Source organism: Bactrocera neohumeralis, unplaced genomic scaffold (assembly GCF_024586455.1).
Source record: "Bactrocera neohumeralis isolate Rockhampton unplaced genomic scaffold, APGP_CSIRO_Bneo_wtdbg2-racon-allhic-juicebox.fasta_v2 cluster10, whole genome shotgun sequence".
Classification (NCBI taxonomy): domain Eukaryota; kingdom Metazoa; phylum Arthropoda; class Insecta; order Diptera; family Tephritidae; genus Bactrocera; species Bactrocera neohumeralis.
In genome coordinates, this window is record NW_026089623.1 from 21,506,761 (window position 1) to 21,525,587 (window position 18,827).

General features: G+C 34.4%; 3 protein-coding genes across 3 annotated transcripts in view; 2 read left to right on the forward strand and 1 right to left on the reverse strand.

Annotated features, from left to right (window-relative positions):
• Positions 1–18,827, forward strand: part of LOC126765230 (protein Wnt-4) — a 351,256-nt gene that overhangs the window by 289,736 nt on the left and 42,693 nt on the right. The window lies entirely within an intron of this gene.
• On the reverse strand, positions 4,161–4,839 carry LOC126765372 (uncharacterized). Its single transcript, XM_050483101.1, has 3 exons — positions 4,613–4,839; positions 4,390–4,546; positions 4,161–4,325 (listed from the first exon to the last, which is right to left on the reverse strand). Exons 1-3 carry the CDS (start codon positions 4,802–4,804, stop codon positions 4,210–4,212), a joined length of 465 nt encoding a protein of 154 aa, XP_050339058.1. The 5' UTR covers positions 4,805–4,839; the 3' UTR covers positions 4,161–4,209.
• LOC126765273 (jerky protein homolog-like) lies at positions 13,054–14,627 on the forward strand. The gene is made up of 3 exons (XM_050482982.1): positions 13,054–13,728; positions 13,783–14,259; positions 14,333–14,627. The coding sequence occupies exons 1-3, from the start codon at positions 13,432–13,434 to the stop codon at positions 14,624–14,626; spliced, it is 1,068 nt and encodes a 355-aa protein (XP_050338939.1). The 5' UTR covers positions 13,054–13,431; the 3' UTR covers position 14,627.

Sequence of the window (18,827 nt, forward strand, 5' to 3'; positions counted from 1 at the left end):
CTGTACTCATAAATCAGAGGAATATTGAATATTTTCTTTGACACATTTCTTGACTTGAAAATCAACAAATAAACTTTGTTGTCAATTTTATTATAATATATTTGAATACTTATATTTGCAGGATTGTCGCTTTTTCCTCCTCAAACAAATGTCAGAAATTGTTCAATTTATGATTTTTAGCTTTTGCCATCGTCGCGAAAAGACGCTTGTGGGAAAAGGCTTGTTCGGGGAGATGTGAAGGTGGTCGCTTTAATGAATGAAGCGAGTTTGCTTGTTGAAAGTGCGCTTGCGTTCATGAATGAAATTGTTCCTGCTGTAAAATTTGCTACATTTGGCTGCCATATTGACTTGTGACACCGCTAATGCTATTTAAGACATTTGTTGTTTTTGTAGAACAATATTTGTAATTTTTGTGGGTGACACATTTACAAGTGAACGCATATATGTAAGTTGTATGCTGATATTTCAAACGATTGTTGTTTTTGTAAAGCAATGTTTGTAGTTTTTGGGGGTGACATATTTGCATGTGTACGCATATGTATGTATACAAGTATGTAGGTTTGTGTATGCGTTATTTGTGCCAATGTCATACGCACATATTTATCTATGTACATATGAGCAGCGCGCACATGTTATTATTGATAAGTGATAATATGATTTGAATTCGCGAAAGCGAACATAAACACAAATGGTCATGATACATGTGAATATAAGTTTTGAATTATAAAATATACGATAAAAAAACGAATAAAAAATGGGCTTTATTTCCACATTAACTAAGAATATTGCTTTGAAAAAGTAATCTAATTCAAATGTATTCAATTGCACATGTATTCATTAATATGCACAAAAAGAATTCATACGAATACACATGTTTACATATAAACGTATAAAAATATGTATGTATAAGCAAAAGAGCGAACATATGTACGACTGTAACAGGAATATATAGTTTTGATTTATGTAATTTTTATTCCACGCTCAGCTCTGTTCAAGCGAAAATGTTAAAATTTCTCCTGCCGAGCTGGCAGTGGTGAAACACTTCCATCTTGACCGAGTTAGCGAAAAATATTCTTACGTTCTTCGCGCCGTGAACCTTCTCTATGATAGACGTTCTCTGATATAGAGAAGGTTCACTGCGTTGCCAAATTTACGACATTTAGTTTTTCGGAGGGGTACTCTTTTCCTTTACTCATTGTAGGATGGAGTCATGTGTAGAAGTTTACGCAAGTGAGGAAAGTTCTCTGATCGCCATTCACTTGGGAGTGGCCAGAAACGATTATTTTACATATGACTCAAGCAGCTCGCGACTTCCGGTCTTTGACCAAGTATCCTCTGGGGAGCCTAAGAACATCCGTTCGACAGCGAGCTAAAGTGAGAAGGCGAAACATCCCCTACAAGGGTTGTGCGCTTGGTTTGGGACCCGCCACGTAAAAAGCTCACCCCAATGAAAAACTACCAACAGCCTCGGATGAGAAACCCCCCTTTTGATGACGACCATAGCAAACGAAATAAGGACTACGAATTGAGGGCATGCACCTGGAATGTCCGGTCCCTTAATTGGGAAGGTGCCGCTGCCCAGCTGGTTGATGTCCTCGGGAAAATAAAGGCTGACATCACCGCCGTCCAAGAAATGCAATGGACGGGACAAGGACAGAGACGAGTAGGTCCTTATGACATTTACTACAGTGGCCATATAAAGGAGCGCAAGTTTGGTGTGGGATTCGTGGTGGGAGAGAGACTCCGTCGCCGAGTACTGTTATTCACTCCGGTGAATGAACGTCTATCCACAATCCGCATCAAAGCGAGGTTCTTCAACATATCGCTGATTTGCGCCCACGCTCCGACGGAAGAGAAGGACGATGCGACTAAAGATGTCTTTTATTAGTGCTTGGAGTGCACTTATGAGAGCTGCCCCCGCCACGATGTCAAACTCGTGCTTGGTGACTTTAACGCCAGGGTGGGTAAAGAAGGTGTCTTTGGAACTACGGTCGGTAAATTAAGCCTCCACGACGAAACATCCCCAAATGGGTTGAGGCTGATCGACTTCGCCGAAGCCCGAAATATGGTTATCTGTAGTACTAGATTCCAGCATAAGAAGATACATACATCAAGCTACCTGGCTGTCTCCGGATTGAAAAACCACCAACCAGATCGATGATGTTGTGATAGACGGAAGATTTTAGATGTGCGTGCGCTCCGAGGTCCTTACATCGACTTGGATCACTATCTTGTTGCAGCCAAGATTCGCACCCGCCTCTGTGCAGCAACAAACGCACGCCAGCAAACACAAGGAAGATTCGACGTCGAGAAGCTGCAATCACAACAGACAGCCGAACGATTTTCTACTCGGCTTGCACTCCTGCTCTCTGAGAGCACTCGTCAACAACTGGATATAAAGGAACTGTGGGACGGAATTTCGAACTCCTTACGTACAGCTGCAACCGAAACCATTGGTTTTCGGAAAGTGCAAAAGAACAGCTGGTACGACGAGGAGTGCCGTGTCGCAGCGGAGAGAAAACAGGCTGCCTACCTCGCAACGTTACGATCGACCACTACACGTGCGGGATTGGATAGATACCGAGAGTTGAAGAGGGAAGCGAGACGCATTTGTAGACATTAGAAGAAAGAGGCCGAAATGCGTGAGTACGAAGAGCTTGATAAGCTGGCCGACAGGGGTAATGCTCGAAAATTCTACGATAAAATGCGGCGGCTTACAGAAGGTTTCAAGACCGGAGCATACTCTTGTAGAACCCCCCAAGGTAATCTAGTCACTGATGCCCAGAGCATAATTAAATTATGGAGGGAACACTTCTCCAGCCTGCTGAATGGCAGTGAACGTACAACACCAGGAGAAGGAGAACCCGATTCCCCAATCGATGACAATGAATCAGACGTTCCATTACCCGACCATGAAGAAGTTCGAATAGCAATTGCCCGCCTGAAGAACAATAAAGCGACAGGGGCCGACGGATTGCCGGCCGAGCTATTCAAACACGGCGGCGAAGAACTGATAAGGAGCACGCATCGGCTTCTTTGTAAAATATGGTCGGACGAAAGCATGCCCAACGATTGAAATTTAAGTGTGCTATGCCCAATCCATAAAAAAGGAGACCCCACAATCTGCGCCAACTACCGTGGGATTAGACTCCTCAACATCGCATATAAGGTTCTATCGAGCGTATTGTGTGAAAGATTAAAGCCCACCGTCAACAAACTGATTGGACCTTATCAGTGTGGCTGCAGACCTGGAAAATCAACAACCGACCAGATATTCACCATGCGCCAAATCTTGGAAAAGACCCGTGAAAGAAGAATATCCAATGGGATATGGCTACGCTTGGAATATCCAATGGGCTCCACGTAGCGAAAAGAAGAAACGACTGGCGCGCTGTTGTTAACTCGTCTATAATCGCGTAAGCGGTGTCTACGCCAATTAAGAAGAAGAAGAACTCTTTTCTATTAGTGGATTTCACCACAAAAGTAGGGGTACTATTTTCTATAAGCGGATTTCCCCAATATTTAACAGGAGGGTGGAAAATAGCAAAATTCAGCATTTTCAGTGATAAATGAGAAAAATGATGCTACTTTCAATGTTTAGAAATGTACGCTTACAGATTCGCATATTTACAATGCGCAAACGACTATGGATATCATTTATAGATATGTATGTATGTATGTACATATTTGATAACAAAGCTCATATGTATATACCCTGCGAGAAGCATACTGGTAAAATGACTAGTAAAACGACCTGGAGCCGTGACGGGGACTTTCCGTAAATCTTTCAGTCACACTCTTAAGAGCCATGGGCACTTTTTTGACCGTTTCTTTTCAATACGTACCTAATTGTGTGATTGTATATACCGTTCTTACTCAAAGCTTAGTAGCATAACAAAATGTATAGCTGCACCGCTCATTCACGTTATATGTGCCCGGTGTTTTACCAGTAAATTAACTAGTAGTTTTTCCGCAGATTTACTAGTTTACTGACGGTCATTTTTTGAGAAAATGTGTGGCGAAATGAGAGTAAAACTTCTAGTGATTTGACAATTTTTTGACCGTCATTTTGCAGTTAAATACAAAGTGAAATACTAAGGTTTTTTACTTGCCATAATGGAATACCGCAAAATATATTTAGAAATAAAAATCCATTTTTTTTGTATGTTTTCTTTTATATTAGTATTTTAAGAAAAATTTACAATTTTGTTATAAGTTTTTTTTGTTCAGCAAATAGCGTTTTTGCTTTTGCCTGTTGTGGCTTTGCTCAACGCTCTTTCGGACTTCCTTTTCGAAGTCGATGCGTCCATGCAGTTTGAAAATTTCTGAAACAAATAAAACATAATAACAGAAAACTTGGTAAATAAAGTTAACAATAGTATGAATTACCAAATAGAGCCACGCTAACTATTTTTAATTCTGAAAGCGATTTCTTCCCGCACCTCCCATCCCAATTGAACAAACTGAGGACTTCGTCGCCAAAAACTCGCTTCATAACTTCGCCAATATCCCCAGAAGTGCCCTTTAAAGTGAAAAGATATGTTATCTGCAAAGACATTTGTGGTTTTGTTAATTCATAAACATGTGTACTCTAAGAAAAAAAAACAAAAACAACTGCATCTTCATAATTTTTTTCTAATATCTTCTCCTCCAAATCAAAGACCGCATCCAAGGTCTGCATTGGCATAAGAACTGCCAGTTCGGTGTGAAAGTCTTCGCAACTTTCTCCCGAGATGCGGCACACTGTCTGCTGCACCTTTTTTACTAGGACTTTCGTCTCTCGCACGATTTTGTGGTGGGCCATGACATCAGTTTTATTAATTATCTGAAATATGTACATATGTAGATAGTAATAATTGATATACACCTGTGTGCACAAAAATGAGAAAGAATCTTCAGGAGTTGAATGTAGCGCAGCCGCGGCAGCTTCGCCATCTTCCCCATCAGCACGCGCAAATTCCGATAAACTTTCGTATCGCACTGAACTTCTTTCACACTCCTTTTTAACTTTGCACATTTCATTATAAAATATTTTCCTCTTCATTTTTTGTATAAATAATATCACTTTACTCACCTGATGTAATTGTTTTGTTCTCGTTAATTCACTCGCACGTCTTTTTGCGGCTTTCGCGTTCACTTGTAAATATGCAATTAATTGTGATACATATGTCGTGCTGCCACTGACATGAAAATAAATGCCACAACAGGTGGAATTGCTTTCTCTTCTTCTAATTTGCCCGAATTTTTAAAAAAGCTTTGCAAATTAATTGATTTTGTCGATTGGGCAACACCATTTTTTACGTTTTGGTCTTTTTCGGTAAAATGAAACATTGCTCCATTCCTATGCACACAATATGCGCGAATGAATAAAGCATAATGTGAAAGTTTGATGTTGTTTCTTTTTGCCAATCATTACTACAAATTTTCAACATGCTTTTTTATGTATTGGTAAAAATGCTTGAATGTGTTTGAGAATCGGTTATGGAATTTTTGCAGGGTACATATATGTATATATGTATGTATGTATGTTCAATTTGACATATTTAATGATAAATTCCATTAAATCTGTTGGAATTTATAATAAAGTCATATTTCCATTAATACCTAAATAAATATACATACATATGTACATACATACATAGTATATATTGGTCATTAATGGCTTTGATAACGTTTTGAAAACCAAGCCGGCGCCCATATTCGCATATGGATGTAATTATGTGTACATAAGTATACTAAACAGATTTTTAAAAACCATACCCGTAATGATAACATTTTTTTTTTTGATAAAATCCCGTTTTGATAAAATCCTAAAAGTCATATGCATATAATCATGTGTATATGTAAACAGATTTTAAAAACCGTAAACCGTAACCGTAAAACCGTACCATGTAAACAAATTTGAAAGAATCATTCGCATAATGTTTGTAAATTTGTCTACACACAACTTTATGTGTAAATATATACACCCATTGTTTCTTACAAAAACTCCGTTGTCACGGACAACCAATGGCCGAACTTCACGTTTTGTCAAAAAGTCAATGTGTTGTTGGTAGAAAATCCGGGCTGTACCGAAAAAAATCAAACGTCACCGCTTCCCTTGCCGCTGTACAGCTTCGCCTACAAACCAGCGTAAATATACATGTTTGTGTGTGAGCTTGCATACATAACGACGCAGCTGCGTAAAAATATTTCAGAATTACATAATATTTTTCACATTCCTTGACAAATACAGTCAATCCCGGTTATGTACCACAATCAAAGATACAGAATTTTGTGGTTTGTTAAAAATAAAAATGTAATACGGTACATAAGCGACCGCGGATACTTAAACGAGTCGTTCTTAAAACAATAATTTCTATGTATTTTAAAAAACAAACCGTGAGATGCAGCAAGATATAACATAGGCTGTTAAGAGTGATGAGGGAGGGATTTGATTTTCATTTAAGCGGAGTACTACTTAGCCGGGATTGACAGTACACATGAATCAGAGGAATATTGAATATTTTCTTTGAAACATTTCTTGAATTGAAAATCGACAAATAAACTATGTTGTCAATTTTATTATAATATATTTTAATACTTATTTTTACGGGGTTGTCACTTTTTCCTTCTCACACATTTCAGAAATATATTCAATTTATAATTTTTAGCTTTTGAAATCGTCGCAAAAGACGCTTGTAGGCAAGGCATGCTCGGGGAGATGTAATGGCATCTGATTTTATGAATGAATCGATTATGCTTTTCGAAAGTACGTTTGCGTACATGAAAGAAAATTTTGTTGTTGTGTAATTTACTATAAATTTTGACGTCGGCAATTTGGCTGCCATATTGGTTTCTGATGCTTTTTCAAACGATTGTTCGTTTTGTAGAGCAATATTTGTAATTTTTGCGGGTGACATATCCACATGTGTACTCATATTGTAAATATGTATGTATGATGATTTTTGAGACTATTATTGTTTTTCCAGAACGTTTGCATTTTTTGATTTACATGCGTACGCATATATTATTTGTATGAGAATGTCATACGCACATATGTACATACATATGCGTGTACGTAAATATAGAGAAGCGCGAATTACGATATGATATGTAATTTATCGGAAATTACATATCTTTCGTTTGAATAATAAAACTCCGGTTTACCGTACTGAGCGGCTTGCCGTCCAGTTTATTAATAATAATTTTATTCTTTACAAAAATCTTATTTCCTAAATTTACCTGAAGCCGTTGTGCTGACTTGACATATTCTTTATAAAAATCTTACTTGCTAAATTTACCTGAAGCCGTTGTGCTGACTTGACATATTCTTTATAAAAATCTTACTTGCTAAATTTACCTGAAGCCGTTGTGCTGACTTGACATTCCTCAGCATCAACGACCCGGCATATCTTATATATGTACATATGTATGTAGTTGAATCTGAAGATTCAACTTACATTTCAGAGAAATAAAAATATTTAAAAAATACTTGTCTTTTTTTGTGTGTCGACGAGTTTGACAGTGGTGGAGTCGTTTGACGACGCAACTCCCCCAGCGTTACTGTTTGAACTCTCCTGAGTTCTTGTATTTACAATTTTTATTTTTGTTGTTTTTTTCTTTAATATTATTACTAGGATTGATTGCTGACCATATGATACATTTTTATGGTATTTTAATTCTGCAATTTCTTTTATGTTTTCTATATTTTTTATTGCAATATCATTGAATGTTAATTTTGGTGTGTAACTTTGGTTTAATTTTTCGGCAGGGTATATAATTGTATGAATATATTCTGTTTTATTATTTTTAAATTCTTGTTTTAAAATTTCCATTTTACAATTTACAAATTTGATTATATAGTTATTTTTTAATACAATTTTTCTGTCATCGCAGTTTTGTTTTATTACATCATTTTTTGCATTTCTTATTAATATTGTGTCATCGCTTATTTCTTGTATTGATGTTTTGTTATTATATTTAAATTCGCAAGTATTTGAAAATATGCAGCTTTTATTCAATTTTAGATTTTTAAATGCTTTATTTTCTACATAATCAAAATAGTTTTCGCCAATTTTTATAACGAATTTTTTTTTCAATAATTTGTAATTTATTTCTATTTGGCATTGGGGTTATTAATTGAATCTTAGTTTGAAAAAATGTTCTTGGTATCTGAATTGCAAATATTATTGTATCGTTTCTGTATACTACTACTCCTACTTTTGATAATTTTAGTTTGTAAAAATCAATCTCGTATTTTTCAATTTCTTCCCTAGTTAACATACTTGGATGTACCATATTGTATTTAGCCGCCGCTATATTATTTTGTATTTCTTGAACTTTACTTTCTATGAATTTTAGTTTATTCATTTCATCATTATACAAAATTTTACTTTCAATTCTATTTTCCTCTTTGTTTATTATATTTAAAGTTTCTATTATTTGTTTCCTATCTGATTCTATAGTTCCTTTTAATAAGTTTAGTGATCTATTTAAATGTTCATTAATTACTATTTGTTTATTTAAATTTACAATGGCATTATGGCCATTTTCTTCAATAATTTTTAAATGGTTCAAAATGTTTTGTCTGTCATCATCATCCATGACTCCAAACATCCATTTATATGCTATTCCTCCTATATTTATCAAGCCTCTTTTATTTCTCTTTTTGATATTCGGTGTTATTGATGTGATTTTTGCTTTTATATTTTTTATTTCATCAAACAAAATTTCTTTATTTTCAATATTTAGTTTTTCAATATTTTCTTTAACCTGATCAACTATGTCTGCTATCTTGTTCGGATTTATAGTATGTATAACTGTACTTATTTCGTTAACTATTTCTATGTCCGCTGTTTGTATAATTGTATACCCCGCATCTTCTATTATTGGTGTAATTTGCAAAAGTGCTGTCACCAATGATATGATTATTGTTAAAAAAATAATTATTATCGTCATCTGTAAAAGTAAAAATGTATAACCGTTTTAGGTTTTGATTTAAAAAAACTTAAATTGGATTTTAGTCGCCTCTTACGACAGGCATCTCTTACCATGGGTATATTCTAGAAAGACCCCTTACCCACTGGGGTAAAAAAAAATCATGTATATATATGTAGAAAAAAAAATTAAATGTTATTATCTCCATTAAATGCCCTTAGACTGAATGAATCGTCATCATCCTCATTTGGATTTTCTATGTTTGCTAATTTCATTGGTCTTTTTATATTTGCCGGATGGACGTTTTGTAAGGGAAATATTCTGAAATATGGTTGATCCTTATGCCGTACTCTTTTGTAGTTTTTAATTGGTCCTGTTTGTCTGTTTTCTATATATTCTTCTCTGTTTTGATTTAATTTGGCTATTGTTTTCTGTTTTACTGTATTTATTCTATCTTGTAATATGGATGGACAAATGTTTTCTTTGGCGTCCCTTGGAGAACATTTGATAGTTGAGTGGTACCTATCGTTATAGTTGCATATAACAATTTGTATCCTCATTTCTGTTGAAAGACTAGAGTCCTCAATTCCTGTTAGTTTTTCCAACAAGGTTGAGTGCAGTCTCTCAATGTCTGCATTTCCTGTATGGCTATTTGGTTTTGTGTGATGGACTTCTACATTTTCGGCATTTAAATATTTTATTAATTGTTCTGCTCTATCATTCATAAATCTCTTAAAAGTAGCTGGGGCATTTTTCAACCCGAAAGGCATTCGGACGTATTCATATCGTCCTGCCGGAGTGACAAAAGCTGTTTTCTGGATGTCCCTTTCTGCCATTAAAATCTGATGGTAACCTTTTGCTAGATCTATGGTGCTAAAGTACTGTGCTTTGCCCAATTTATCTAAGATTCCTTCAGTATTCGGTAGAGGATACTTATCGCCTACAGTCAATTGGTTTAACCTCCTATAATCAACCACTAGCCTGAATTTTTGTATTCCTGAATTATCTATCTTTTTCGTATTATAAGAATAGGTGAGCTATATCTACTGTGACTTTTTCTAATTAGATAAGTTTATTGAAATGCTTTAATAATTTTTTCGATTTCCTTTTTCTCATTTGATTTTAAATGATCAAGGTTGATGTTTTTTACTTCACTTATATCTAATGAATAAACTTGCTCTTGCATAGTTTTCATATAGAATGGAAGATTCACACCATTTTTCAAAGTTATTGTCATTTTTTCGATATATAGATAAGTTTATTGAAATGCTTTAATAATTTTTCGATTTCCTTTTTCTCATTTGATTTTAAATGATCAAAGCATACAATTTTTTCTCAAAAAATGTTAATATTATTACAATTCCTTCAAAGGGAGATACATATGTTAAGTCTTTTTCGACTCTTTGCCTAATTGTAAGTTGATTTATTGCTGCATTTTGTGAAGCTATCTGTGTTAACGATGCCAAGCATCGAGTTAGCATTTCTATTTGCTCTGCCATATTTTTTATTTTTATTATTTTTATTATTTATTTATTTTTTTTTTTTATTTTCTTTTTTTTTTTTTTACAAAGAAAGTAAAGGCTTAAAATAAAACTACTACTTAAATTACTAAATTATTAGTTGGATATTATTTTACCTTGCTGTTGGTGCTGCTGTTGTTGTTGTTTTTTTTGTTTTGCTAAAGCTGCTGCTGCTGTCTTCTCTGTTGCTGCTGTTGATATTGTTGTTTTTTTGTTTTGTTAGAGCTGCTTCTGCTGTCTCCGCTGTTGCCGCTGTTGATGTAGTTGTTTTTTGTATTAAAGGTAATCCAAATGCAGTAATCCAATGGAATATTTTAGAGCTCACTTTTAGGGTTTTCAACAGTTTTCTTTATTTTTTCTCAAAATAATTTTTGTTTTGCACTTTCACAAATTCTTTCACTTTTTGAATTATGTTTTTGCTTTTGCTATAGTTTTCCAACTCAAATGTTTTATTTTGTTCTGCTTTGGGATTTATATAATTAGCTGTATCTTTGCCACTTTTCTTTTAATAACAGTACTTTTGTTTAATAATAATTTATTTAGCTTTTATTTAGCTTTTCTTTGCTAGCTGAGCGAAGCTGAGAGAGAATATGGAACCGTTCCGTTCGACTGCGCCAATTACGATATGATATGTAATTTATCGGAAATTACATATCTTTCGTTTGAATAATAAAACTCCGGTTTACCGTACTGAGCGGCTTGCCGTCCAGTTTATTAATAATAATTTTATTCTTTACAAAAATCTTATTTCCTAAATTTACCTGAAGCCGTTGTGCTGACTTGACATATTCTTTATAAAAATCTTACTTGCTAAATTTACCTGAAGCCGTTGTGCTGACTTGACATTCCTCAGCATCAACGACCCGGCATATCTTATATATGTACATATGTATGTAGTTGAATCTGAAGATTCAACTTACATTTCAGAGAAATAAAAATATTTAAAAAATACTTGTCTTTTTTTGTGTGTCGACGAGTTTGACAGTGGTGGAGTCGTTTGACGACGCAACTCGCGCGCTTTTTATATTACTGATAAATGACAATATCTTGATTCGAAATTGATTTGTACTTGCACACATACTTATGTATCTGCAGGATAGATGCGTATGAAAGTTCTAAATGATATGATGTGTGATTTCATATATTATTATTGTAATATATTATGTTTTTAGGATATTACGATAATATTTCATATATGTACATATATATATGTATGTAGCATATATACATGCATACGAAATTAGATAATATTATCAAAGATAAGAAATATTTAAAAAGTAGCTTTTATTTGGTCATTAACTACAAATATTACCTTGAAAATATCATAATTTAATAATAATATTATCAAGTTTGCATGAATTCATAAAAATTCGCAAAATGATATTCTTATCAATTGATATGATTACACGTAAACGTATAAAAATATAAGCAAAAGAGCAACATACATCTGTAATAGCAATGTATATTTCTGAGCATAATTTTCATTCAATGCTCAGCTCTGTTCACTCATTTCTCCTTCTCAGCGAAAAGTGGTGAAATCCACTAAGAGGATTTTGTTCGCTCTTGACAGTTCACACGCTGGTCCGCAATTGAAAGTGTAAACACAATGGCTACGACAGACTGCAAACTACATCTGTCAAATATTAAAATACACACGTTCTTATGGGCAGTGTTATTTTGACAGCTGCACGACTACACGACTGCAGGCCGACAGTTGTCGTTCTCGCTAACTTCAATATCCTCCTATTTTTGCCAACGACAGTACGACGACAGTAGAGTTGACAGTAGAATGGAAGATAGAAAGAGGAGGTAGAGTGGTAATGCCACTAATATGTAAAATGTAAAATTATTCACAGCTCTAACAAACTTGATGTTATTTTACAAATAAAAGCATAAAATAGCTATATTATAGCTCTATTATATCATTTGTAATAACAATTGATAATTTAAAGCAAAAATATTGACCTATTTACTTATTTTTTGCATAAAAAATTTCACTTTGAACAAAATATTAAAATTTCATTGAAGTGAAAGGTATTATATGGCCACAACGAAATTGTGTACATACAAAATGGACAACTGCGTTGTTTTGTGTACATGCTGGCCATTGTGTTGTTGTTGCTTCTCAAAATGTACATGTAGTAAGATGAACAACGACGTTTTCAGTTCACTGTCGTGCCGCTGCAGTCTGTCGTAGCCATTGTGTTTACACTTTGAACCTTCTCTATATTTACGTTCTCTGTTTTCAGTGTTAAATGATTAAAATAATAATTCCAATGTTAAGGAATGTACGCTTACAGATTCGCATGTTTACTATGCGCAAACGATGCTGCATATGATTTATAGGTCGGTATACATACAGCGCACGCTCGCTAATGTGAACACTCTATAGTTCGAACACCCCATAATGTGAACAGACTTTTTTATGCATTGACTACTCTATAATGTGAACAAACCCAAAAGGCTCTATAATATGAACAAAAGACGTCAAAGTATTTGAATGTAGTTTATGCAGATCTCAGCTTATTCTGAATTTGGAGAATCCCCTAATTGTAGAATAAGACTCTCATTTGTATTGCATGTAATGCGTAGAATACTTCAGTTGCAATTTTGTATTCGCGTGGAGTGTTTCGTTTTAGATTTTCTGTTAAAAATGAATTCTGAAAAACACCCCGTTTTTTGACATTGAAGCAAAAAGCTGATATTCTCGATTCTTTAAAAAGAGGCTCATCTATGACGTTTTTAGCAAAGAAATATAATGTTGCTAAATCAACAATTTGTGGAATCAAAGCAAAAAAACAAGTGATTTTAAAGTTCGTGAGCAACACATACTCGGGACCTGGACAAAGAAGAACTCTGCGTCCTTCAGAGCTGCCCAAAATGGAGAAAGCTCTTTATCATTGGATCATCAAAATGCGGAATAAAAACTGGCCAGTAAGTGCCTTAATGTTGAAAGAAAAGGCCAAAGTACTGCATGCACAAGTAAAGGAAAATGAATCTAACTTCAACGCTAGTGATGAATGGCTTCAAGGATTTGAAAAAAGGTACGGTATTCGACTGCTGCAAATATCAGGCGAAAAACTATCTTCGCTGCCTCAGCTCGTGGATCCATATAAGGAAAAACTTATGGCTAAAATGGCCGAACTGGAGCTGTGTAACGACCAGTTATATAATGCTGATGAGTCAGGCTTATTCTGGAAACTTCTACCAGAAAAAACGTACGTGTCCAGTATGGAAAAGAGAGCCTCAGGTTTTCAAGGAATGGTTTCATGAGTCCTTCGTTCCACAGGTGAGGATTTATTTTGTATTTTGTTAACTTTTTTTTTTTAAATTTGTTATTTAGGTAACGTCATTTTTAAAGGAGAAAGGTTTTCCAATTAAAGTTCTACTCCTAATCGACAACGCTCCTTCTCACCCAAATGAAGCTCAGCTGACAACGGAGGATGGACAAATTTTGGCAATGTTTATGCCACCAAACGTTACTCCCCTCATCCAACCAATGGATCAAAATGCCATAAAGATCACAAAGTTGCATTACAGAAACAACCTTTTAGCCTCAATAGCAGCTACAAACTCCAATTTACTCGATACGATGAAAAAAATTACTTTACGAAGAGCTATAAATCTTTTGGATGCCGCTTGGAGTCGTGTCAGCGAAGTAACATTAGCTAATTGCTGGAAATATATTTTAAATTTTACCGCAGGTGATGACGATCCCGAAGATAGTGTTCCGCTCGCAGTTTTAAACGAAAAATGGGGAGCTGGACTTCGCGCCTTGATGAGCAATACCGCCGATCTCCTTAACAGTTTGAATGCTGAGGTTTGTTCGTTTTCGCAGAATCGCACAAAGATATGCAGGTTATTGAAAATGATTTTCTTATTAACCATTTCAGGCTGAATTAACGCTACCAGGCGTTCATGAATGGAACGAAGATATTGAAGATGATGATGCAAATGACGAGCATGAAGAAGAAGACGATTCCGATGAAGGCAGCGTATCGGAGGTAGAGGAGAAAATTAAGCGGACTGAAGCAGTTGAAATTTTCAACAAGGCGATAAGGTGGGCTGATCATGAAGACGTCGATCCAAATGATGTAAATGTACTAAGACGTCTAAGAGAGAAAGCTGTGCTCCAACTTTTAGAAACACAGAAGATACAGAAAAAGATGACTGATTTTTTCAAATAAAACCTAGATTTTGTATAATATGTATTATGTAAAAATGTATATGTATGTAATGAAAACATGAATAAAATGTGAATTCCAATATATAAATACGTACTATTCTATTCTTTTGGAGCATTCCATAATGTGAACTCGATAATGTAAACTGCCTTGGTTTTAATTAGGTCAGATTATCGAGCGTGCGCTGTATGTGGGTTGGCAAAAAAATTTTGCGGTATCTTTATTGAATTTCTTTTTTTTATTGAAATTGAAATGAATTTTTGATGACTCATACCCAGCTCTTGACCGATGCTACGGCTGCTACTATGCGGGTCTCTTTCGACCAATTCAGCAATTTTATCACAATTTTCGACGACAGGCCTTCCGGAGCGTGGCGCATCTTCGACCACCTCTACACCAGAACGAAAACGTTGAAACCATCGTTGTGCGTTGGAAATGGAAACTGTATCGGGTCCATAAACTGCACAAATTTTATTGGCGGCTTGAGATGCATTTTTGCCTTTATCGTAGTAGTACTGTAAAATATGCCTTATTTTCTCTTTATTTTGCTCCATGTTTGCTACGCTATAACTCACGAACGACTTAAAAGAAACGACAATCAATCAAACACGTGTTAGCGAGTGAAATGAGCTTTCCGAAAAGGTATAGCATGACTCGATGCGACGAATAAAACTAGAACTACGCGCTTTCAGCGCCAACTAGCGAAAATACCGCAAGACTTTTTTGACAGCCTATTATTTGTTATGAAAGCACATAAGTATGTACATATGTATATATTTTCAAATTGAGCTATTTTATAATGATTTCCAAAAAATCTTTGCAAATATTTATATATAATATATAATTCAATAAGATTTGTATTACTACCTAAATGTGCATTTTATATACATAGGTTTGGTACGACATACATACATATGTATGTACATACTTATGTATATGGGTGTTTCCATGAAATGGTACAGCGTGACTTAAAATATCAAAACGCTCGCAGAATTTTTTTAGACACAGAAAATGGAAGAAAACTATTGATATTTTATTATGCAAAAAAAATTTCAGCTCATTATAATTTTAAAATAAAAAAAATTGTATGCAAAAATTATGATTCTTTTATTCACTTTAAAAGCTGTAGAATGTATTACTTTTAATCGCTGCTGACGAAAGAATTATATACATATGTAATATCGCAATTTGGTGTATAAGTAATTGATACAACTACAAATGAATATAAAAAAGAGAGAAAAGATCAAACTGCACATCGATAACGGTATTTTTTTTCAGTTCTATTTCGTATGTGACCTGCGTAATGCAATAGGACCACATGGTGCCATTATTCGCGCATTATCAGTTTAAGGGTTTTTTATTTAGTTTGTAAAGCAAGTTTAGTATTTGCTAAAAAAATTTATTAATACAAATAGCGTTCTACAAAAAGTAATTTTTTTTCTTAACTTTTGAAATTTGTCACGTGCGTAATGGTAAGTACGAAAAATTTAATGCTCTTTGATAAATATTATTTTACTTTTACAATACATAATACACCTAGATGTCACGTAATGCTAAAAATCAAAATCGGTGGAGGGAGAGGCTTAAGCAAGATGAAAATAAGCTTAAGGAACATAAAGAAAAACAAGCTGATAGAATGCGTGAATACCGGAAGAGAAAGGCATGCGAGGAAATAAATAATAAAAAGAAATAGAGATCGCGTTCGACAACAAAAGTGTAGAGCAATGAACAAAAATTCAAATAGCCAATTCAAAAGTGGTTACAAGTGTAAACAAACACCAGCCAAAGCTATAAAGAAGGTAGAGAGGGCGTTACCAATGAACGCAATAAAGAGAGATGAAGTTCTTCAAGCATTATATAAAAAGTATCCCAAGCTCTCGAATAATGAAACTGAGACACCAGTATGTTCAAATGATAATATGCCGGAAAACATTAAAGCAGTCCACGAGTTTTATATCCGAGATGACATAAGTGTTCAAGCTACCGGCCGGAAGGATACTTTAATCTGCAATAAGCTAGTAGTTGCAAAGCGTTTTATGATTGTATCTGTATCAGAAGCTTATCAACTGTACAGAAGCGAGGTCACTTCAGAATATCTTTGTAAATCCCAATTTTTTCACCATCGACCCAAAAACGTTAAATTAATGGAGAAACTTCCGCATGTGTGTATGTAAATATTATGCGAACTTCGCATTTTTGCTAGAGGGATGTCATAAAGCTATGCCTCAGTTTCCATCTCATTTTGATTCTTTTTTAAAATTAACATGCTGCAATGTATTGAACGAAAAGTGCATGATTAGTGACTGTGATAAATGTATACGGGATCTAAAACATGATTTGGTGTCTATATATTTTCTTTCCAAAATGGAAGAAAATGTTAATTGGAGCTATTGGGGGAAAGTTAATGATCGCTTAACATTAAGCTATACCATAGCGCCATTATCGGATTTGTTACATGAACTGGAAATTCAACTGCCAGCTTTTAAACTTCATTATTTTATAAAGCGCGCTCAGCAAATATATTTTAAGGACAAAAAGAATAATTTACGTGATGATGAATTAATTTTGCAAATCGATTTTGCAGAAAACTATCGATTGATCAATCATAATGAGGTCCAAGAAGCTCACTTTAGCTACCAGCAAGTTACTATTTTCACTTGCGTTGCATGGATGCGAGATCAAACTGAATCTTTCGCTGTCATTAGTGACAAACTTACCCACAACAAATTTGACGTCTATTGTTTCCTTACAAAAATTGTGCACAAAATTTAAAGTCAATTCGAATAAATTTCTATATCTTCTATTTATTGTATCTGCTTTTTCTTAAAGCCTAACAATAAGTAATAAAATCTTAAATCTATTTAAAAACTAGACAGACTCAAGAAAAATTGAGCTGTTTTGGTGATTCGTCGCTCTTTAATACGGCGGCTCTCTTCTTTTAAGTCGTGTTTGATCGCAGGAATGTACCAAAGCATTAGCCAAAGGGTTTGGGTGATCTCGGAGTTTAGATACATACATATTTGTTTAATTCTGCTGTCTTCTACTTCTTTTTTCACCATAGGAATACCAAGATCTCTATGGATATTTTCGTTACGCATGTACCATGGTGAACACGTGATTGTTCTAAGCATTTTTGATTGGAACCTTTGTATTTGATCAATATTACTTGCACAGGTCGTACCCCACAGTTGAATGCCATACATCCAAATCGGCTTTATGACCGCATTATATAAAAAACTTTGTTGTCTAGGCTAAGTTTGAAGTTTTTATTTAAAAGCTAATTTAAATTTGCAGCTCTAATCTTCATACATGTTATTTTACTAGAGATATGTTTTCTCCACGTGAGCCTTCTATCTAGGTGAATACCAAGATATGTTACTTCGTTCGCTTGTGGTACTAAAATATTGTTTATTATGTCGTTGGTCTTAGCCAGAGAACGTATATTATAGACAGAGAACGTCTATTATAGAGAAGGTTCACGGCGCGAAGAGCGTGGAATAAAAATTATGCTCAAAACTATATATTCCTGTTACAGACGTACATATGTTCGCTCTTTCGCTTATACATATTTTTATACGTTTATATGTAAACATGTGTATTCGTATGAATTCTTTTTGTGCATATTAATGAATACATGTGCAATTGAATACATTTGAATTAGATTACTTTTTCAAAGCAATATTCTTAGTTAATGTGGAAATAAAGCCTATTTTTAAAATAATTTTTTGTATTTGATATATTCATACTTATGTGTACACTTCATTTGTATATATGTACATATATAGCAAACTATCATAATATATTAAAAAAATTATATATATTATAATAGTGATAAATGTAAATAAATCGTATATTTTATAATTCAAAACTTATATTCACATGTATCATGACCATATGTGTTTATGTTCGCTTTCGCGAATTCAAATCATATTATCAAAGTGTAAACACAATGACTGCGACAGACTGCAGCAGCACGACAGTGAACTGAAAACGTCGTTGTTCATCTTACTACATGTACATTTTGAGAAGCAACAACAACACAATGGCCGGCATGTACACAAAACAACGCAGTTGTCCATTTTGTATGTACACAATTTCGTTGTGGCCATACTAATTCCTTTCACTTCAATGAAATTTTAATATGTATTTTGTTCAAAGTGAAATTTTTTATGCAAAAAATAAGTAAATAGGTCAATATTTCTGC

Coding starts and splice junctions, on each gene's coding strand:
- LOC126765372 (XM_050483101.1), bottom strand. CDS start 4,804: ATGGCCCACCACAAAATCGTGCGAGAGACGAAAGTCCTAGTAAAAAAG. Junction 4,547..4,612: donor AAAATTATGAAGATGCAGTT/GTTTTTGTTTTT, acceptor ATGTCTTTGCAG/ATAACATATCTTTTCACTTT. Junction 4,326..4,389: donor AGTTAGCGTGGCTCTATTTG/GTAATTCATACT, acceptor TATTTGTTTCAG/AAATTTTCAAACTGCATGGA.
- LOC126765273 (XM_050482982.1), top strand. CDS start 13,432: ATGAATCTAACTTCAACGCTAGTGATGAATGGCTTCAAGGATTTGAAA. Junction 13,729..13,782: donor ATGAGTCCTTCGTTCCACAG/GTGAGGATTTAT, acceptor TTTGTTATTTAG/GTAACGTCATTTTTAAAGGA. Junction 14,260..14,332: donor TTAACAGTTTGAATGCTGAG/GTTTGTTCGTTT, acceptor TAACCATTTCAG/GCTGAATTAACGCTACCAGG.